The sequence below is a fragment of the Panthera onca genome, chromosome A3 (genome assembly GCF_046562875.1).
Source record: "Panthera onca isolate mPanOnc1 chromosome A3, mPanOnc1 haplotype 2, whole genome shotgun sequence".
In the NCBI taxonomy this organism is placed as follows: Eukaryota; Metazoa; Chordata; class Mammalia; order Carnivora; family Felidae; genus Panthera; species Panthera onca.
Genome location: NC_138341.1, coordinates 49,929,804 through 49,952,011, shown reverse-complemented (window position 1 = coordinate 49,952,011; position 22,208 = coordinate 49,929,804). Strand labels below are relative to the sequence as shown.

The following is a 22,208-nucleotide window of genomic DNA, read 5'->3' as shown; positions in this document are numbered from 1 at the left end:
TCTTGGCTGTGTAGCTTTGAAGCCCAACTCTGGCCCTCTCAAAGATTATTTGGGTTATTCTACTACTCATTTATAAAGTTTAAAACAGCTTTCCAACTTAGCCATTAGACACTCTTCCATTTTTGTGAGCGATTTTAATCCTACTACTGAAATGTAACTATCAAAAAAAAAAAATCCAAAACTGATTGATAGCTTCTCAGTATCTCATACAAAATAGGAGTGTTAACCCATATTATTTAGCCACATTAACTTCCAAATTTTAACTCTAATCAAAAAATCAAAACAATTCTAGCAGTGCTGTTTTGAATTAAAATTAGGCACCTGTAATTTGGACCTCTAAAAAGAACTCTAACAGTTCTCCTACAATAACAAAAACTGACTGTCTGGAGTGGGCAGTGTCTTACAGATATGCTGAGCACTCAGTTCAAGGTCAGAAAATCAGCACTCCATTGCCTCCTCTTCCCTTTTCTCAATCTCACAACCAGGAATATGCAAAAGAGGTCCCAAGCTTGGGTTAGTTCAGGAGAAAGGAGACTACTAATTTTTTGTCTGGGATAGGTTTCAGCCACTGTAATCGTAGGCTTGGTTTGTTTCTTGGGGTGGGGCCCTGGTGTTACAGAATATTTATTTAGGGACTTCCTTTTCCTCTAAGAGTTAAGGAAACAATTTAGCTACTGAACGATACGCAGAAGACAATCTTCCATAGAAGCAAAAATCTCAAGTTTCACATTTAAGTAGAAATGTGTGTTAAGACATACTTTAATCAGTCATTTCTTTCTTTTAATATATTTTATTCTGATGAAGTTACAAAAGTAGATACAAAATACTTTCTTTAAAAGTACAATTAACTGACTTAGAAAAATAGATAAAGCCCCTAAAGGTTTAAAAATACAACATAAATTTTCATGTAAAGAACATTCAAAAATATTTTAGATGGTAACCAAGACTAACTTATGCAAACTATTTTTGAAGTAGACCAAACATAGAACGTTCTATAAAAAACCTATATAGCATGCTGGTAATCCATTTGGATTGACAGAACACTTGTTTGGAATAGAATCTGAGAATGAGAGAAAACCCAAGTGAATTTCAATGCAGTTCCTTCAATAAAGTCACTGCTATCACGTATAATATCATCCCCAAAAGCCTTTTATAGTCTGAAATACCAAAATCTAATGCAAACACACAAGGAAGACTGAGGGACAACTACTTTCCCTCTCTCACAGGATTCTACGATAGTAAAAACCAAATCCACTTACTGAACTGATTCCAGGAAGAAACAATGTCCCTCTTGAAGGTGCTCAGTGTTTGGGGTCTCAGCCAGCATTTCTCAGGCCAGAGTCGTGCCGCCAGGAGACAGCCTCCTGTAGCCAGGCGCTAACACCAGCACCCAGGCTGCTGCTGCTCAGAAACAAATTTCTAAGACTTGTACTCTTCGGGGCTGATTTGTTTATGCTGATGAGGTAATGATGTTATGTTTAGAAGCTCCACTTCTAGTATAACCCCACCACTCAGAGAAAGTCAACGGTATAATCAGAAAACCTCAACAATGTTTGCAAAAGTTAAAAGCACCAGCAGACTGCTTCTCATGCCTCTGCACTACTAGCAAAGCTTTTGCTTTGTTATCAAAGTCATGGTGAATAAGTACAGATTTGCATTTCTCAAGCACACAGCTACAGAAGCTAGGGCTCTACAAGTCTTAAGATGAAGGAAATACTTTGTTAGCTGGTAGCCCTCTAAAAATCACTCTATTCACAGTCTGGAGCATAAAGGATACATTTGGCTATCAAAACAAAAACTGTAGTAATGAGGAAGTTTCAGTATTTAAACAAAAACCTGCATAGCATTGTCCAAAAGTTTTTTTAAAGGCCCAGAAACTAAAGCGCCATAGAACTACCTGCATAATTTAGCAAGCACTCCCCACCCCATGACTGTACCCAGGGGTGAGGAGCAGAAGACACTGACAAGAGGTGACCTCTGATTCGGGGGGGCAGGGGGTACGCTGTGGAACAGGCAGACACTGGGCACAGGGAGATAAATCACAAGAGAGAAGGGTCCGAGACAGACTGATCTCTTCCAACTCTTCTCAAAGGCTGGCCCTCTAGCCCAATCAGGAGGGCATCATCCTCTCCCCATTCTCGGGTCCTCTTGCCCTCCATTCCCTGGCTTTAGATGTAAACAAAACAGCGTTAACTTAATGGTTAGGTGCATTGTTGGTTAAGCCCGATTAGCCTGGGAACCTGATAATGGTTTTTGTTGTTGTTTTTTTTTTTAAAAGGACGTTCTGAGTCTTAAATTACCAACAAATTTTTTATTTATGTCTAGCATGTGACCATCTTTGGTTTGTTTTGGGAGTGAGTCATGACGAGGGGGGGGGGATTCCTAGCACTGAAAATAAATGGAGAAAAGTGAGAACTCTTTTGTTTAAGAATCATGAAATATCAGAAATGATGCAAAGTACAACCTCAGCTGAGAAATATAATTTCATTCCTTGAAGACTTAATCAAAGCCAAAGTTGAGAGGCAGTAACGTTCTAGGCAGCATCTAGAAACCTGCTTTCTTGTTCATAAATGATCAACATAAACACACTGAACTTCTGACAGGGACCTTTGGATAAGCTTTAAACATGGATTGTGGAATGTTTTAGACGGCTTTTCCCTTTTTTTCATAAGGGACTAATCATCCCACTTTTAAACTCCTGAAACGATATATGGTTTCAGCCTAAAATAGGTAAGATGTTTTGTTTCCTTTAAAATTCTGGATATGTGGGGTCACCTGGGTGGCTAAGTCCGTTGGGCGTCTGACCTTGGCTCAGGTCATGATCTCACAGTTTGTGAGTTCAAGCCCCTCGTCGGGCTCTGTGCTGACAGCTCGGAGCCTGGAGCCTGCTTTGGATTCTGTGTCTCCCCCACCCTTGCTCATGCTCTGTCTCTATCTTTCAATAATGAATAAACATTAAAAAAAAAAATTAAAATTCTGGATATCTGGATATGAAGTTGAATTACTATAAAAATGGAGTAGCTACGCAATTCTTCATACTTTAGTAGGACAATAAAAATAAATAACAACAGCAAAAAAAAAAACCCTAACAAATCTTAACGTTTTATCAAAACCATCATGGGAGTTGGTGAGTACTCTGCAAAAATCACGGCTCTTAAACCCAGAATGCAGACAAACTTAAAGCAGCGCCGGTCTGGCAGTCTTTAGTATACCCGTGCCTGGTACATTCTCAACAGGCAGCTGGAGTTTACTACATCCTAGAAACCTAACGGCTTTTATTTCACTAAAGGGGAAGATTCTTTTTATCCCAATAGAAGAATTTCAAGTTTTGATACAAAAACAATTAAAAAAGGATTAAACCTATGGGGACTCAATCCATCCTTGGACTACTAACAGAATGAAGCAAGATTTTTTACTTATTCCTCCCATTTTGTTTCCCTTCAACACACACACACACACACACACACACAGCACACCAAACTAAGCTGTGTTATAAAATAAGATGTGTACACCTTCAAGGTTTTTTATTATGGTCTTAAGTTTTATCCTTATTGGGATAAAGATTAAGTATTTCTACACTACTCTTAATTAAGTCTCAAGTCACAACAAAAACATATAGAAGTAATTCTTTTTTTTTTTTTTTAAAGGACACTCAAAAGAAAATAATCAAGTACTCTGAGTACTTTCTTCCATTCTCCTATCCAGAATTTCAAGGCCTCTGAAAAACAACATGAATGAAAATAGTGGTTCTGAGACCTAAATTTGTTATAATTTTTTGCAGTCTTTTTCTCAGCCAAAAGCTACCTATTCAAATTAATCTGAATGAAGCATTTCAAAATAAAAATGTAAAAGACTACCCTTACATGCCTTAAGAAAATTATTTGTGATATACACACTCCTAAAAATTTAGATAGGTTTATGTGAATAAAATCCCAAATAAAGATTAAAAAATAAAGTCATTTTAGAAATAACTCTGGTTACTCCCATACCAACCACACAGGTCATATGAGGATTTAAAATGCAATCATGAATTTTGAAAAAATAAACATATATATATATATATATATTCTTATCTATAAAAACACTAGCATACAAACTTCAAACTAAAAGGTTATCCAAAGTAACACACAAATGTTCTAAATCTTAAGGAAACTTAAAAATATCTCTTCTATGTGTAAATAAAAGCAGAATAAAACAGATCTGAATGCATTATTAGGTAATTTGCTCTGGAAACCTGTTAATAAATTATTGGTGGGAATTCTCAATAGTCATTATGCTGCTACCCGAAGCACATTTTCTTCAGTAAAAGCATAAGTAAACTAATAGACTTTATGTTAGTCATCACATATTACAACCAAGTATGACTCTGACAATAACAGGAGTGGTCACACAGTGCCTCAGATTCAGCTGTGTCTTGAATTTCTCACTGAAGGATTAGGCCAACCTACCTTTGGGACAATTTTATCAGTAGACACAAACAACAGGTGTCTTTTTATCCTGTTCTTTTAAAGTCTGTATCACTAGTCTATAACAGAGAGCAATGAGAGAGTTCTAGCAGATGAAGCAAGAGGGTAACTGTGTTCTAGAAGAAACATTTATCTGTCTTTCGATCCAAGCTTCTCAATTAATTCCTGAAGAGGTGCCAACTCACGCCTATCAATCAGATTAAACTCCTAAAAAAAGAGAAGAAAAGTAAAATTTAAAAACAGATCTAATATTAAAACTCTGCAAATATCAGAGAAGGGATTCCTAACCCTAGTTTTCTGAAATCCAAAAAATGATGAAATCATCTCTGTAAACTTTTTTTTTTAGAGAGAGAGAGAGAATGTACTCACACCTGAGCAGGGAAGAGGGGCAGAGGGAAAAAGAGAGAATCCCAACCAGGGTTCCATACTCAGCGTGGAACCTGATGCAGGGCTCCATCCCAATGAACCTGAGATCATGACCTGAGCCAACCGACTGAGCCACCCAGGCACCCCTGTAAAATTTTAAAATGGGATCATTTTTATTCATTTTTTTGAAATACAGGGGGACTAAAAAAACAACTGTATATATCAGCATGATCTTCACTGAGTAAAACATTAAAATCAAAACTATATATATATTTTTGCATTTACATGGAAATGATCTTAAAACTATACAATGAGTTTTTTTGATAGTGGCCATGAGCTTTTGATAGGGGCAGTGGATCTGTTGCTTTCATAGATCTATACCTACATCTATCTGGTGTCTGTCTATTCTATAGCTATACTACACCCCCACCCTCTATCTGTACCTATATGTCTGTATCAGCACCTACACTATACCTATAACTATGCTGTGCAACAATCTCAGAAGGAAGACAGAGAAAAGCACAGTACATTCTCCTTTGTGTGGCACATATAACTGAAATACACAGGATCTACTATAAAACTACTGACTTTTCTACCAAAAAACACTGTCTAGACAGATTTAGTTACATTTTGCATATAGAATTATCTATCTCTAAAGCTGCTTTAATATCTTTTTCAAACAATGAATTGTTTTTATTTTTTAAATGTTCTTTTTTTATATATTTTGAGAGCGAGTGGGAGAGGGGCAGAGAAGGAGGGAGAGAAAATCCCACTGACAGTGCCTGATATGGGGCTCAACCCCACGGACTGTGACATCATGACCTGAGCCTAGATCAAGAGTCAGAAGGTTACACAACTGAGCCACCCAGGTGCCCCTCTTTTGATTTTTAAAAAATTCCACTTGCAATTAAGGGCCCATAAATAATAGGCCACATCTCTGAAGGGGATGGTCCTTGAAGTTTCTAGCTGATGACTTCATAAGATTTGGCCTGAAATGGTACTTCTGGAAGGTTAAACCAAGACAGCGACTAACATGTTCTTCCAAAAGTCTCTCTTTCGGATATAGCCATCTCATGAAACAACCCAACTGCCGACGTTTTCTCATAGTATCCCTTCACTCGGCAGTGGCGATGGAACAGGGGGGGTACGGAAAGCTATCCTGGGTTTCCGGTGCTCTTTGTCACATCCTAACCAGAGAGCCGGTGGGGGCAGCCAGAGGCAGAAGGCCCAAAATGGGGGGGAAGCTTTCTATGTCGCTCTGCACACCAATGAAGTAAACAACACGGAAAGGAGAAAAGAGAGAATTCTGCTTATACTTTCACTCTACGTCTATAAATTAGACAACTCAGTAAATTGCTCTTTATTAAAATTACCAATCAAATGAGTCCAAGACAAAGGACAAAGAAGTCAACACAGTTCAACTTACCTGAACAAAGAAGATAAAGTGCTTAAAGGAGGTGTTGAGGTGGGCCTCCTCTTGCAGCTGCATCACAGAATCAAAGTGCTGGTGATAAATATGGGCATAAACCCGGAACAGACGCTTTAGAATGGTCTTTGCCACAGACATAAAGTTTTTGGGAAACGGGACACCTGTAAGCAAATATATACATACATTTATACACATATCAATTGGTCTTTTATCTAACAGTAGAAAGTTTAGAAACTGCCATATGCAACTCCAACACACAAACACACACATTCACAAATACAAGCCTATTTTCCAGATATTTTTTAAAGGGCAAAGGGAAAAAAAATCTCAAACAAATATATGAGGTATCCTCACATAGCATGCTTGTTCTGACTGCCTTAGACTAATAGGCACAGACATCAACCTATGATGTGCCGTTGAATCAAAGTTAAAATAAACATAATTTCAGCTATTTAACACTAGAGTTTCTTCCCAAGATTCAATGCAACAAGAATAAGTATTTTGACTATAAATAAAAACTTCTATTTTTGTAATTTGTAACTCTAAAAAATTTTTACACTCACACATGCACTCAATTAGGAATGAAAATTCCAAAAGAAAAAGGCATTATAATCTATGGTCTACAAATAAAGTATTTTATCTTCTGAATTACTCTGAAAAACTAGTTTTATTCTTTAAATTAGGAGTCCCCAACTGTTTATCTTATTTTTTCAAAGTGCTATTTTCATTTTCCTATAGTACAAGACAGAGATACACTTCCTGAAAACGAGAGGAAGGGCACCTCACCATTTTGCAAAGAAAATGAACACTTCCTTAGAAATGAACTGAGAGATGGTTTGGTAATCTCCCTCCAAGCAGTGTAGGTGGGGATGTGTCTCAATTCCTGAGAATTCAGCTGATAAGATCAAAGTCTTAGAAAACAGGGACAGAAGGACAATACAGTGGCATGGAGAACAGTATATAAACATATAAGTCATCAGCTTCCAAAATAACCTAGATTAGACAGCCTTAATAAGCTATTCCACAGCACCGCTCAAGAAACATTTTCCTTTCTTCAATCTTTCAGAAAACAAAGGTTAAAACACTTTCTCCCTTCATGCATTTTCTCAACCAGTCCATTTAATAGCCTGAAATTTAATGTCTTTTACTCTTTCAAGCTAGTTTTTTTCATTTCTCCCACATCAGTCTTAGCTAACAACTTGCATTTTCATTTCGTTTTAAATTTTATTTATTTTTTTTCAAGGTAAGCTCTGCACCCAACATGGGGCTTGAACTCACAACCCTGAAATCAAGAGTCACACACTCTACTGATGGAGCCAGCTAGGTGCCCCTAACAACTTGCATTTTCAAACATAATCCTGGAGCCTGTGGGCATGTTTTCCTGGACTGGGTCTTGTACTCCCGTATTGAAGAGATGAATTTTTAAGTCAAACTCCTTTCTGAGAATTTACAAATATGCATCTTGCTAATAAAAGGAATAGTTAACAATTGGATGTATTAGTTCAAAATGAGTAATAAACAATTCTATCCAATAAGAATAAATAATCGGCAGAAAATGTGGATAACAGCCTAACCGAGGGGGGAAAAGATTCCAGAACATTAGGCCGAATTACTGAAGAATGGAAAGCTGAAAAAAGAGAATAAAGTTGTAACTATTCTTTATCTTCCATAAATGGGAAGATATTCTTTAATGAATAAAGAACTGTAAGTAATTTGTTTCAAACCAAGCCCTTTCCAAACTGAATTTAACAGAAACATTCAAGCACAGTCAATATACAATAAAGAATCAGTGAGATGGGAATGCAAACTGGTGCAGCCACTCTGGAAAACAGTATGGAGGTTCCTCAAAAAACTAAAAATAGACCTACCCTACGACCCAGCAATGGCACTACTAGGCATTTATCCAAGGGATACAGGTGTGCTGATTCGAAGGGACACATGCACCCCCATGTTTATAGCAGCACTATCAACAACAGCCAGGTATGGAAAGAGCCCAAATGTCCATCGATGGATGAATGGATAAAGATGTGGTATATATATACAATGGAGTATTACTCGGCAATCAAAAAGAATGAAATCTTGCCATTTCCAACTACGTGGATGGAACCAGAGGGTATTACGCTATGCGAAATTAGTCAGAGAAAGACAAACATTATATGACTTCACTCATACGAGGACTCACTCGTATGGGACACAGAACAGATGAACATAAGGAAAGGGAAGCAAAAATAATATAAAAACAGGGAGGGGGACAAAACAGAAGAGACTCATAAATATGGAAAACAAACTGAGGGTTGCTGGAGGGGTTGTGGGAGGGGGGGATGGGCTAAATGGGGAGGGGCACTAAGGAATCTACTCCTGAAATCATTGTTGCACTATATGCTAACTAATTTGGATGTAAATTTTTAAAAATAAAAAATAAAATTAAAAAACAAAACAAAAAAAAGAATCGGTGAGAGAGGAAATAAAAGGTTTAATAATAAAATGGAAAAGTTGACCAACGGCAAACAGACCAGGTGTAATGTGATACATGCTTTCCCCCGAAAGAGCCACTGATTAGATTACAGTAAGGAATCTGCCAGGGTCTGAATGTGTGTATCTCCTCAAAACTCCTATGTTGAGATCCTAACACCCAGATGATGTTATTAGGAGGCAGGACTCTGGGAAGTGATTAGGTCATAAGCGCATAGCCCTCAGGAGTGGGATCGAGCCCTTATAAAAGAGGCCCCAGAGAACTTTTGCTGACACCTTCCACTATGTGAAGACTAGGTAAGAAGTCAGCAGCCTGAGACCCAAAAGTGGGCCTTCGCAAGGACCCAACTATGCTGGCACCCTGATCTTAGACTTCCAGCCTTTAGAACTGAAAAGTAACTTTTTGTTATTCATAAGCTATCTGATCTCTGGCATTTTTATTATTAGCAGCCAGAACAGTAAGACAGAATCCAACCTGTTGCTCATAAGACACTCTTAAACTGAAAATGACAAGGAATGATCTCATGAATAGTGAAGCCAAAATCTTAATCAAAATATTAGCAAATAAAAAATACGATTCCAGTAAAACATTAAAAATCTACATATACTGGAGAAAACCTTATGGTGATCAACAACAGATACTGGGAAAATATCACAAAACTCAACAACCATACCTGAGTTTTAAAAATTCACACACCTCTAACCAAAAGCACGATTCCTGCTTAATGCTGAAGTATTAGAAGCACTTGCATCAAAGTAAGGAAACAAAAGGATGTCTGCCATCATCACCATTACTCAGCACTGCTCTGGGGCAATTAGATAAGAGTTATACAAGAAACACCCATATCAGAAAGGAAGAGGCAAAATTAATATTATCTTAATGTGATTGCATACTTTAAAAACTCAAGAAAACCAACCAAAACAACTAAAATAATCAGAATCTGATGGTCAACTTATATAAAAATTTATATGAAAATCAATAACCATCTGGAAGGCAGGTATCAATTAAAAAAACACAAAATGTCTAGGGATAAACTTAAGAAACTTGAAAAATTAACAAAGTAAACTATAGAACTGCATAAGAGGAAGAAATAAAAGACATGAAGAAATGAAGAAATATATCTTGTTCTTGGGTAGAAAGACTCAGTATTGTCAAGAGAATAAGACTGCCTATGTTAATCTGCAACTTGAATGAAATAATAATCAAAATCTCATGAATATTTTTATTTTACCTTGCAAAAATGATTCTAAGTTCTTTGGAAGAATAAATATCCCAGAATAGCGGTGAATATTCTGAAAAAGAAGAGGAAGGAAGAGAGACTAGCCCTACAAGATGCTCAAAGATATATGGCCATGGTTATTAAAACAGTGTGGAATCCCTGTAGGAACAGATAAAGAGAATGAAAGACTCCAAATTATATGGCAATCTGGTGTACACATAAATAATGTGGGGAGAAACGACACATGTATTTGATAAATGGTGTTGGACAAACTGATTAGCATTTATAACTGGAAAAAAATGGAGGGAGCCTTGAGAAAAAAATTTCTGGCAAGAACAAAGATTTAAACATAAAAACAAAACCACAAAAGTACTAAATGAAAAAGTGGACAAATATTTTTATAATCTTGAAATAGGGAAACCCTTTCTAATCATTGTACTAAAATCCATACATCGTAAAGGAAAAGATCAGCAGGACAAAATAAGAAAGTTACATACAGCAAGAATACCTCATGAACAAAATAAGAAAAAGGCAACCTGGGAAAAAATACATATAACATATACAACGAGCTAATATCCTTACCACACAAAGAAATGGACAAAGGATAGAAACAGAAAATAATGATCAATAATCCAAATCAATATTTTTTTAAATACATTAAGTACATTAAGACAAATTTACCCAAATTGAAAAGAATAAAAACTGAGTAGCCAACAAGTAATAGTGAAAAAACACAGGCAGACACAAACACAACAGGAGGGATTTTGCATGTACTATCTTTTTGGAGAGGAATTTAGCAGTCTTTATTACTTTTTTTTTTTTAAGTAACAGAATATTAAAAAGAACACAACACATTTATCAGTTAAAAAGAAAAACAGTTCAACATTATAACTTACCAATCTTGGAAGGAAAAAGAGTTTCATCATCAAGCTGATCCTGAACCCAAGTCATCAAATAGTCAATGTATTTTGGAGCAGAACATTTGATTGGCTTTTTAATATTGGTACCATCTGCCCAATGATATTCATATCTGGGGAGAAAAAGGTTTTATTGATAGGAGTTTTCAAAAACATTAACAAATCTATAACTTGTAATCAAAGTAGGCCCACAATTTCTCAGTAGACGTTACTACAACTTTATTAAATTACCTCTCAAGTTCTACTGAAGATTACTCAAAGTTCCCTATAGAATTATCCTGAAATATGAGAGCTATAATTGAAAGAGAAAAGGAGGATAATGTGGCAGCTGACAGTGCCAGAATGGATTTTTTTTTTTTTAACACAGCCCTAGGAAAGATAAAGGAACTACACATTCCAGGCAGAGGGTGCTGAGGACAGGGTAAGAGACTGATGCATCCACCCCATTCTACAACAGTTGGCCATCAAAGTATCAACATCAGAGTCAAGACAGTAAGACTGTTTCTTGGAGAGGGTAAGTAAAGAAACACCCTGAGGCATGCATCTTTTCCTCTCTCCCTTTGCTGAGCTAGAATGATTAAGACTTCTGCAAAACTTCACTGTGTGAAGCATTTAAGCCATAGAGAAGTTTAATTAATAAAACTTAACACAAAATAAAAACATTCCTCCAAAATACTGTAATTAAAAATAGGACTATAAACTCATTGGAGACTTTTTTCCTTTATACCTGCAGCAAATTCAGGAAGGACAGTTTTTTCCCAAGGGTAAATATCTCACTCAATACCATCTATCCTCACATAAAATGGCCAATTATTGGCAAAAAGACTGGAAAGAAACACACTAAAACATTAATCCCACCACACCTTGACTTGACATTATGGGTGATAAAGAGTTCCATGTTTCTTAATATTTCTTGAAATTTATTATAGTCAAATTTTCTATTTTTTATTTTTAAAGTTTATTTATTTATTTTGAGAGAGAGAGAGAGCGAGCACGCGCGCACACGCACACACCCACTCACAAGCTAGGGAGAGGCAGAGAAGGAGCGAGAGAATCCCAAGCAGACTCCAAGCTGACAGTACGCAGCCCAAGGCAGAGCTTGATCTCACAAACCCTGAGCTGAGATCAAGAGTCGGACACTTAACCAACTGAGCCACCCAGGTGCCTCTATAGTCAGACTTTTAAAACCTAGCATCTTTGAGCCAGATAATTAAAGCAGCACAATTTGCAAGTAATTAACATAAGTTACACGCAAGAAAAAATTGAACATTACTTATTATAATGCAATTAAATACTAAATACCACATACCAAAATATTTAATAACAAAAAGCTTATAGGGAAGTATTCGAGAACTCATAAAACTGAACTACTTTTACACAAGCAAACAGATAAGAAAAACAAAAAAGCTTTATAATTTGATTTGCATCAATTAGCAGTTAGCTTTATTTAGTACTTCAAATACCTATATAATAGGCAGTATATGTACCTTGGACCTGCAGACATGACTGAACAGCTTGCTTCAGTGCAGAATTCTGTAATAGTCCCATATAACATGTTGATCTGGTTGAAGAAATCCACAGCTGGAAAGATAAAAGGAAAATTGTGTTAAAATGTTTGTGCCAACACAGTAAAATATCAGACCGCTCAGTTGAAGAAAAATGGACAATGCCTTCAAGTTCTTGAATAAATCCCCAGGAGATTCAACAATCCAGAGGTACTACAAATTCTCTTCTAAGTTGCTTCTTCTCAAGTTGTTTACTTAACTTTAAATAAAATTAACTTTTAATATATATTCACTTTAATATACTAAGCTTTTACCCAGCATAGAAGAGCAGGAAAATAAAACATTAGCGACAATTCTAACTTAATGGTGACTGTTGGATCATTAGAATATATAATTTGATTATATCCAAAGGAATAAAAAAAATCTATTACTTGCTATCAATCTGGACCAGACAATACCATTTGTGTTAGGAGAAAGTGTTGTGGAATATACTGCAAAGGAGAAGGTGTAGCAGCTATATTAATAAGCATTTGAAAAATCTTATAAAAAACCTGAAGCCTAGGGGTACCTGGGTGGCTCAGTCGGTTGAGCATCTGACTTCGGCTCAGATCATGATCTCACAGTTTGTGAGTTTGAGCCTCAAACTGGGCTTGCTGCTGTCAGCCTGTCAGCATAAAGCTTGCTTCCAATCCTCTGTCCCCCTTTCTCTACCCCTCCCCCGCTTGCACTCTCCCAAAAATAAGTAAATTATTTAAAAAAACAAAACAAACAAAAAAACAACCTGAAGCCTAACTCATGCTGAGGACATAAAAAGGACGTGGGATAATATCCCTTGCCTCCGAGACTCCAGCTAAGAGAAGGGACAAAATTGAAACAAAGAGTACAACAGGTTAAGGGTTCAGAGAAAAGACAACATCTTGAAGGGCTGAGGTAGTCAGAGAGCACTTCCTACAGGAGCTTCAGCTAGGTATGGAAGAAAATGGAGGAGGAAGGGGGTAAGTAATGAACTTAGTCTGAGTAAAATGTTCCTCTGCAAAGACACCCACATAAGCTTTGGAAAGTTTGAAAAAATGTTTCAGTTCCCTGTCTAAAGGAGTACCTAAAAACCAACTAGGGCTTTTCCAAGTTTCTTAAAAATCAAGTAGACAAAAAAGTTCTACCTTGTCAAAAGGATTTTTATATAAAACTCCCTCACTTATAAACCTTCCTCTTAATGAGTCATGTTTCTAAGAAAGTAATAGGCATTCAATATTCATTCAAAACAAACAGTATGCCCAGATGGTGTGCTAGCTTATTGGTCTAAAGCAGCTGTTCTCAAAATGTGGTCCGGGGATCCCTCCTAGTTTCAAGGGGCATCTGTGAGGTCAGAGCATTTCAATGGCTCTTTTCACACTCATCCTCTCAGAAGGCACAGTGGAGTTGTCCAGAGGCTCCTGATGTGAGGCATCACAACAGAATGAATGCAGAAGTGGACAGGACAACTCGGTTGTCTGCTATTAAGCCAAACATGAAAAGAGATTTCCAAACATGTAAAACAATGCCATACTCATCACTAAAACTCAATTTGGAAAACAATCATTTTTCATAAAAATATATTTAGGTCAACATGCAGTGAGTTATTTTTAAAAAATTAAAAAGTATTTATGGGGCGCCTGGGTGGCTCAGTCGGTTAAGTGTCCGACTTCAGCTCGGGTCATGATCTCGTGGTTTCTGAGTTCAAGCCCCGTGTCAGGCTCTGTGCTGACAGCTCAGAACCTGAAGCCTGCTTCGGATTCTGTGTCTCCTCCTCTCTCTGCCCCTCCCATGTTCATGCTCTGTCTCTCTCTGTCTCTCAATTTATTATTAATTATATAATATATAATTTATTATTTATTTATTATAAATGTTAAAAAAAATTTAATAAAAAAATTAAAAAGTATTTAAAATGTCTCAATTTTAATTTCTAACACAGTAAGTGTCACTAGATATAACCTACATAATTAAAAGCTCTTTGGGGTTCTTGATAATTTTTTAGAGAATAAAGGGATCTTGAGACTGAAAGTTTTGAGAATAGCTAACCTAAAGAAAAAGTCTCAAAAATTGAAGGCTGAAGAAGGCCAACAGATGCCTTCAAAATAACAGATGATAATTTGAGTTAAGGTTTAAAAGAACAGGGGAGAGGGGTGTCTGGGTGGCTCAGTAGGTTGAGTGGTTAAATGCCCGACTTTGGCTCAGGTCATGATCTCACAGCTCCTGAGTTCGAGCCCCACGTCGGGCTCTGTGCTGACAGCTCAGAGTCTGGAGCCTCCTTTGGATTCTGTGTCTCCCTCTCTTTCTGCCCATCCCCTGTTCACATGCTCTCTCTCAAAAATAAACATTTAAATTTTTTTAATCTTTATTTATTTTTGAGAGACAGCGTGTGAGCAGGGGAGGAGCAGAGAGAAAGGGAGACAGAATAGGAAGCAGGCTCCAGGCTCCGAGCTGTCAGCACAGAGCCTGACGCGGGGCTTGAACTCACGAACCATGAGATCATGATCTGAGCTGAAGTCGGACGCTTAACCGACTGAGCCACCCTAGGCATCCCCCTCAAAAATAAACATTAAAAAAAATTTTTTTAATTAAAAATAAACATTAAAAAATTAAAAATAAAAGAACAGGGGAGGGTCTTTTTTGAATATATTATGCTTCACATGGTTCACAAATAAAAAGATATATAAAAATATATAGTGATTTTTTTTAATGTTTTATTTTTGAGAGAGAGAGAGAAAGAGAGAGAGAGAAACAGAGCATGAGTGGGGAGGGGCAGACAGAAGGGGACAACAGAATCCAAAGCAGTCGCCAGGCTCTCAGATGTCAGCACAGAGCCTGACACAGGGCTCAAACTCACAAACTGTGAAATCATGACCTGAGCCAAAGTCAGACACTTAACCAACTGAGCCACCCAGGCACCCCTATAAATGATAAATCTTAATCCCAGTCACGCCAACTTCCTCTTACAGATAACCACTACATTATTTATTTTTTTTTGTCTCCTGCCTCCTAAGTACCTTTGTCCTGTTACACAAAATATATCACATAGTTCTGTACCTTGTTTTTTTCTCTTAGTAATATGAATAATGGCTTTTTAATGTGCTGAGGAAAACAAAACTTTTTCTCAATATGGCTACTAGAGTTTTAAATTACATTTGTGGTGCACATTATATTTCTATCAGACAGTGCTGGTCAAAGGAGTGATTAGCATTAGCTGAATTAACTCCACATAAAAAGATAGCTAGACACCATGGAAGTATACACATGGTTGGGAGTATACGCCACCACTGAAGTAGTCTTACAAACAAACAAAATCAAACTTGAATTTGAACAAAGCTCCAAATCTGTGCAAACATGGGTGCCACTAGCCACATACGGCTACTTACATTAAAAGTAAATTTAAAATTTAGTTCCAGTCACTCTAGCCACATTTCTAGAGCTAAATGGCCACAGTACAGATATAGAACATATGCATCATTGCAGGAAATTATACTGGACAGTGTTGCTGTAGATCTAACATTTACAGGAAATAAAAGGAAGAAGAGAACATAATGGATGCCCTGAGGGTATAATCAACAGAATTCATACTGTGGTAAACAAATGAACTGGTTTCTTCAACAATAACAAAATAGCAAGAAAAATAGACTGCAATGAGGGGAAACCTGTGGATTAAGAGATTCAAGAAACATTACACACAGGCCTTATTAGTCCTGATTTAAAACAACCATAAATTTTTTTAAAAAGAAACATTTAGGGGCACCTGGGTGGCTCAGTTGGTTGAGTGTCCGACTTCTGCTCAGATCATGATCTCACAGTTTGTGAATTCGAACCCCACATCAGGCTCTGTGCTGACAGCTTGGAGCCTGGAGCCTGCTTCAGATTCTGTGTCTCACTCTCTCTCTGTCCCTCCCTCACTCATGCTCTGTTTCTCTCTCTCTCTCTCTCTCTCTCTCTCTCTCTCTCAAAAATAAATAATAAAACATTTTTAAAAATTAAAAAAAAGAGAAACATTTATAAGACAATCAGGGAAAATGTGAACACTGACTGGATATTTGCTAACAAAGGAATGACAGTATTGTCATTATCTTTAAAAGGGGGTGTTCTTGTCTTTTAGAGATAGGGAATATTTATAAATGAAATATATTTGGGATTCACTTCAAATCAATCAGGGAGAGGTGGGTCGGCCTGCAAATGAGGAACAAAGAGGAGTGGGGAGAGGTGGGGAGGGGAGGGAGGTGGAGAGGGAGGAATGAAAATATAGAAAGAAAAAAAACAATCAGGGTGAGATACAGAAGCATGAACTGGCCATGAATTGACAGTTGTTGAAAGTGGATAATGGGTGCCTGGGAATTCACTATACTAGTTTCTCTACTTCTGTATGTTTGAAATTTTCCATTAAGAAGTTTAAAAATTCCTGTAACATCTAAATTTCCTAACAGATTTAAACCTTATCACCCAGCACTGATCTCAGAAATGACAGGCTTGGGGCACCTGGGTGGCTCAGTTGGTTGAGCATCAATCTTGATTTGGGCTCAGGTCACAATCCCAGAGTCCTGGGATCAAGCTCCGCATTGGGCTCTGCACTGAGGTGAAGCCTGCTTAAGATTCTCTTTCTCTCCCCCACCACCCCTCTCCCCGACTCGCGTGCACGGACTCTCTAAAATTAAAAGAAAAAAGAAAAAAAAGAAATGACAGGCTCAAATATTCAAATCTCTAACTTCAGTACATATAACCTTCCATGTAATGCTAGCTTTCTTGAACTCAGAGTGATTTTCAGCTCATGGGTCCCTCCTGTTTTCTCCCAATTTCTTAATTTCCTTCTGACCACTTCTAAGTCACAACAATCAAGTGACTGCCCATATGAACTGCAACGGACTGTTGTGTATACGCAGGCAGGTGAGAGCTGCTGGGAGTGGGGGTGCAACTGTGAGGATGCGTTCCCTGCAAAGTCATAGAATTTTGCATTCCAATCTTTTATTTGACCTTACTCAGCAATTCATCCATTCTATCCTCAGAAATTAACCCAAAGCACTCAACGTTTCTCCTCCAGTCTATCTACTCAACCACACTGGCTACAACCAAGCACTCTGAAAAGAACACAGTTTCTAATGTATTTGTACTTCCGAGTTTCTTTACAGGTACAGCATTATACTACAACAGTTATACCTGTAAAAGGAAATTCATTAACAAAAAAATGTTGGCAAAATGTTCTTATAAATCAGCAAAGCTGAATGCTATTGAAAACTTACTGTTAACAGCAATCCATTCATTGAGGTCCTCTCCCTCTGGTAACATAACAGCTTGTCTCAGATTCCCACTTCCCAGAGTTGCTTCTGCATGTTTTAAGAGTTCATACTGATGAGAGCCCTCAGGGATATTCTTCTTTGGTTTGAACGTTTTGGAAGAGCGGCTGCTGCTGTTAGGTTGAAAGTAAAAGTATTATCAATTTTTAGGACTGAAAGCAGCATGGCATAATTTTAGGCATATAAATTGTTCTGAAAATAAAAAATGCTCCCTGAAAAGTGCCAGGATGAGGAGGGTGTTATGATCCTAATCTGAGTGCCAAAAGTTAAAATAATTACATTAAGTGTGAGCTAGGGTAAAAGAGAAATTAGTATTTTAATACACTTGGTGAAAGGGTAAAGTGTATAATATTTTGGGAAGGCAATATAACAAGATCTACAGACATGGGAAGTACTTTTAACCCATCCCTTCTACTTCTAGGTATTTCTCCTAGATATGGATCAGGATGTGCTTCCCAAGATTGGTTTTAACAGTGAAAAATGTGGAAACAATCCTAAAGCTTATTAGTAGTGGAATAAATAAATCACAATACATCCATAACATGGAATACTACACAGTAGTTAAGAACAAGATAGAGCTACATGTATTCACATGGAAAGATCTCAAGACATAGTTTAACATATTAAAAGACAAAATGTACAGCGGAAGTCCATTCTGTAAATGCATAGAGAACGTTAGAAAGGGGGCACCAGAGGAAGAGCATGCGACTCTTAATATCAGGGTTGAGTTTGAGGCCCACATTGGGTGTAGAGATTACTTAAAAATAAAATCTTAAGAAAAAGAAGACTAACATGAAATGATATCTCAAGATTCAATATGATCTTCATCTAAATTAATACCTTTATGCTTCACATGGTACCATCAAAACAGTGTAAACAATCCACAAAACGGGAGAAAGTATTTGCGATTCATAGAGGTGATAAAGGACCTGTATCCAGGATAAAGAATTCTTCCAACTTAAAAACAAAAAAACAACCCAATTTAAAAATGATCACAAGAGGGGTGCCTGGGTGGCTCAGTCGGTTGAGCGTCGACATCAGCTCAGGTCATGATCTCACAGCTCATGAGTTCGAGCCCCGCGTCGGGCTCTGTGCTGACAGCTCAGAGCCTGGAGCCTGCTTCTACTTCTGCATCTCCCTCTCTCTTTGCCCCTAACCCACTCGCATTCTGTCTCTGTCTCTCTCAAAAATAAACAAACGTTAAAAATAATAATAAATAAATAAATAAATAAATAAATAAAAATGATCACAAGATTCAAACAGACATTACTCCAAAGAAGATATACAAATGGCCAATAGCATACAAAAATATGCTGACCATCATTAGTCATTAGGAAAATGCAAATTAAAATCATGAGAGAACATTTCACATTCATTCAGGATGACTATAATCAAAAAGACAATTAACAAGTGCTTCTTAGGATGTAGGTAAACTGAAACTCTCAAGTGCTGGTGGGAATGCAAAATGGTGCAGTGTTTTGAAAAAGTTTGGCAGTTCCTCAAAAGGTTAAACACAGTTACTATATAACTTCTCATTCTACTCAGACAGAATGAGAAATGAACGTGTACATCCAATACAAAAATCTGTACACAAAAGTTACAGATGTATATAAAAGTTACAGATGAATAATGGCTGCATTATTCATAAGTCAAAAAGTGGAAACTCAAATGCCTGTCAACAAAACAAAGTTTAAAAGAAAAAAAGGGCCTCATATTTAGATCCAAAAAGTAACTAAGCAACTGAGCATCCACAATCAAACCACTAATTTAACATGAACTCATAAGAGAAAGACTTTGGGGGAGAAGGGAGAGACTGTTCCAGTAATATGGAAATTTACAATTATAATCTAAGTCATACAAACTTTTAGACATGGTAATCATACTGTGTAGACCATACTCCTAAAAAATAATCAACAGGTAGGAAAAAATAATTTGAACAGATATTCTCCATAGTGCTATTTTATAACAGCAAAATACTAGACAGAATCCAAATTTCTCTGCTCTGTATTGGTTTGATAAGATTTCAAATCCATTTATGACTTGTTTTAATCCATTTGTTTATGACTTAAGTTTGTTTTAATTCACTTGTTTATGACAAAGACAAAAAAAAGTTTTCATATAAGAATAAAGTAAATTGTGTCAAGACATCATCCTCTCATCTGTTCTCACCCATAACTCAGTAGTTCAGCTGCTCAGGGACCCTGCTGGGGCTTAACAAAGAAAACTTATTAAGAAGTAACTATGGCAAGGAGACATTTTGACTACAAATACCAAGAATTTGTGGAGTCCTCAAGAGTGTTGGGTCTGGGCAAGGTGACACTCTGATGATCTAAACAGTTCTCTGTAAACCTTGGGACAATTAGCCCCTGCCACGAAAATGCCCAGCCCCAGAAGGAAAATCCACCTGCCGGTCAACACCAGCGCCATGGTTCCCTGGCAACAAGGAACTTTTACTTTCGTGCTGGCAGCTGGACCTCAGCTCTGGGTTGGGTAAGCCCAACTCCTCTCCTCAGTACTGACTCGTATAAAGATACACCTCAACTAAATTTGGACTTTATTTCTTTCATGTCCCCTTGCCTGGAACAACAGTGTAAACAATCTATCACTGATTTGAAACATTTCACTAGCTTATTAAGAAACTTATCCTGTATGCACTTGGCTTATGAAATTCCTACAGCAAACCTAGGTTAAATAAATTGCTGGCAAAGACCAACTCAGCCTCTGAGTGTAATTTGCTTCCCAAAGCAAAACATTCTCACAGTAAGAAACTGGATAAACTCTGGTTACAGAATACTATACAATTTAATAATAAATTTGATGAAAATATCAAATATGTGGACGATGGATGTTTACTCAATCACACAACACACATTCAAGTAATGTACCAAGTAGAGAGAGCCACCTGAAAATAATGTGTTGGAGCAATGCTTCCCAAACCTAAAAATGTTTAAGAATCATCAGAGGAGCGCCTGGGTGGCTCACTTGGTTAAGCATCAGACTCTCATTCTGGCTCAGGTCATGGTCTCACAGTTGGTAAGGTGGAGCTGAGCAGGGCTCTGCAGGGACGGTGCGGAGCCCGCTTGGGATTCTCTTTCTCTCTCAAAATAAACATTTTTTCAAAAATCGTCAGATAATTTACAAAAGTTTCCATTTAAGACTCATTTGGGCCCCAGGCCTTATTTCTAAAATATGATTCTACCCAGGAAAAGTTAATTACACAAAGTCACAGGGCCAGCCTGGCTGGCTCAATCAGGAGAGCATGCCACTCTTGATCTAGGAGTTGGAAGTCTGAGCCCCACACCGGGTGTAGAGATTACTTAAAAATGAATAAATAAAATCTACACAAATTCACAATGTGGCTGAATTCGCACTGGACAGAAGTCTGCATGCAAGGCCGCAGCTTAACTTCAAGCTTCCCAAACTGCAGCACTACCCGTTTTCCGGGGGCAGTGTTTTTCCACGGGGGTAATTTAATACTGAAGGTAATAAAACTTGACAAACGGTGGAGTAAAAAGCTAAGTCAGAATGGGTCATTAGACTAGACGGCTCCAGACTTGAAAGGAATGGGAAGCCCAGAGACAGGGTTCGGGGTTCCGCCCCTGGGTCGTCCCGCCGCCCTCAGGGGCGCTCGGGCGGAAAAGTTTGGAGGCACTGCCGGCCTCGGAGCCTCACTACTCCGCAACCCTCTCGCTCCGCTTCCTTTGCCTCGACCTTCACCTCCATCTGCCTGGGCCCACGTCCGGGCCTCCCCCGTGGCCCGCGGGAGTGGGGGGAAGGGTGGCAAAGCAAACGTCAGTCACTTCGACCCCAACCCCGGCGTCCGGCCCTAGCCTCAGGCGCCTCCTTGCCCCCTTCCTCGCCCTTGCCCTCGGCCTTCAAACCCTGGGGCCCTCGGCTCGGCCACACTCACAAGAGGAAGCTCATCTTCTATCCTCGGAGGGGAGGGGCCGCTGGCCCCCGCCGCGGTCTGGACTCGTAACCCGCGCGGGAACCACGAGGAAGCGGATAGCCCTCAGCTCTCCGCCAGCGGAAACACCGAGCGCCGCTGCTCCGGGCCGGGGGTCTTGCCGGTGCTAGCTGCTACGCTCGCCACCCCCACCTTGCCGACCCGAAATGCGGAACCAGCAAAATCTCGCGAGCGAAGGCTTCGGCTCGCCCCGCCCCTGCGAGAGGGACTGGGCGCGCCCCTTTGCGCCCCGCCCACTCCTAAAGCTCAGCCAATCAGCGGCCTCTACGCGGGGACTGCCTTCTCCTGAAGGCGTGGTCAGGTAGCGCTCCTTGACCTGGAGGAGTGGCTCACCTTGTGCTTGGTCTGCGTTGTTGCTGTTGGGTTCCGTCCCATCTTCTCCTTATGGCAGGAGTCTCTATAAGCGCTGCAATTTTTAAAAATTTAGTTTTATTTTTAAATGGAGATATAATTCACATAATGTAATATTGACCCTTTAAAAATATACACTCTAGTGGTATTTTTCCTCTATTTAGAGTTGCACAACCATCACCTCTAATTCTAGAACATTTTTC

The 22,208-nt window shown here is 38.4% G+C and overlaps 1 protein-coding gene across 2 annotated transcripts; it reads right to left on the bottom strand.

Moving 5' to 3' along the window:
* Positions 1 to 3,584: 3,584 nt before the first annotated feature.
* MOB1A (MOB kinase activator 1A) lies at positions 3,585 to 21,826 on the bottom strand. 2 transcript variants are annotated; one of them, XM_060657339.3, is made up of 6 exons: positions 21,598 to 21,826; positions 17,634 to 17,797; positions 12,358 to 12,451; positions 10,850 to 10,983; positions 6,259 to 6,422; positions 3,585 to 4,673 (listed from the first exon to the last, which is right to left on the bottom strand). In XM_060657339.3, the coding sequence occupies exons 1-6, from the start codon at positions 21,609 to 21,611 to the stop codon at positions 4,596 to 4,598; spliced, it is 648 nt and encodes a 215-aa protein (XP_060513322.1). In that variant the 5' UTR covers positions 21,612 to 21,826; the 3' UTR covers positions 3,585 to 4,595. The 2 variants fall into 2 exon arrangements, with proteins under 2 accessions (XP_060513322.1, XP_060513316.1); XM_060657333.3 differs by having other exon boundaries at positions 17,634 to 17,800; positions 21,598 to 21,825.
* Positions 21,827 to 22,208: the final 382 nt, after the last annotated feature.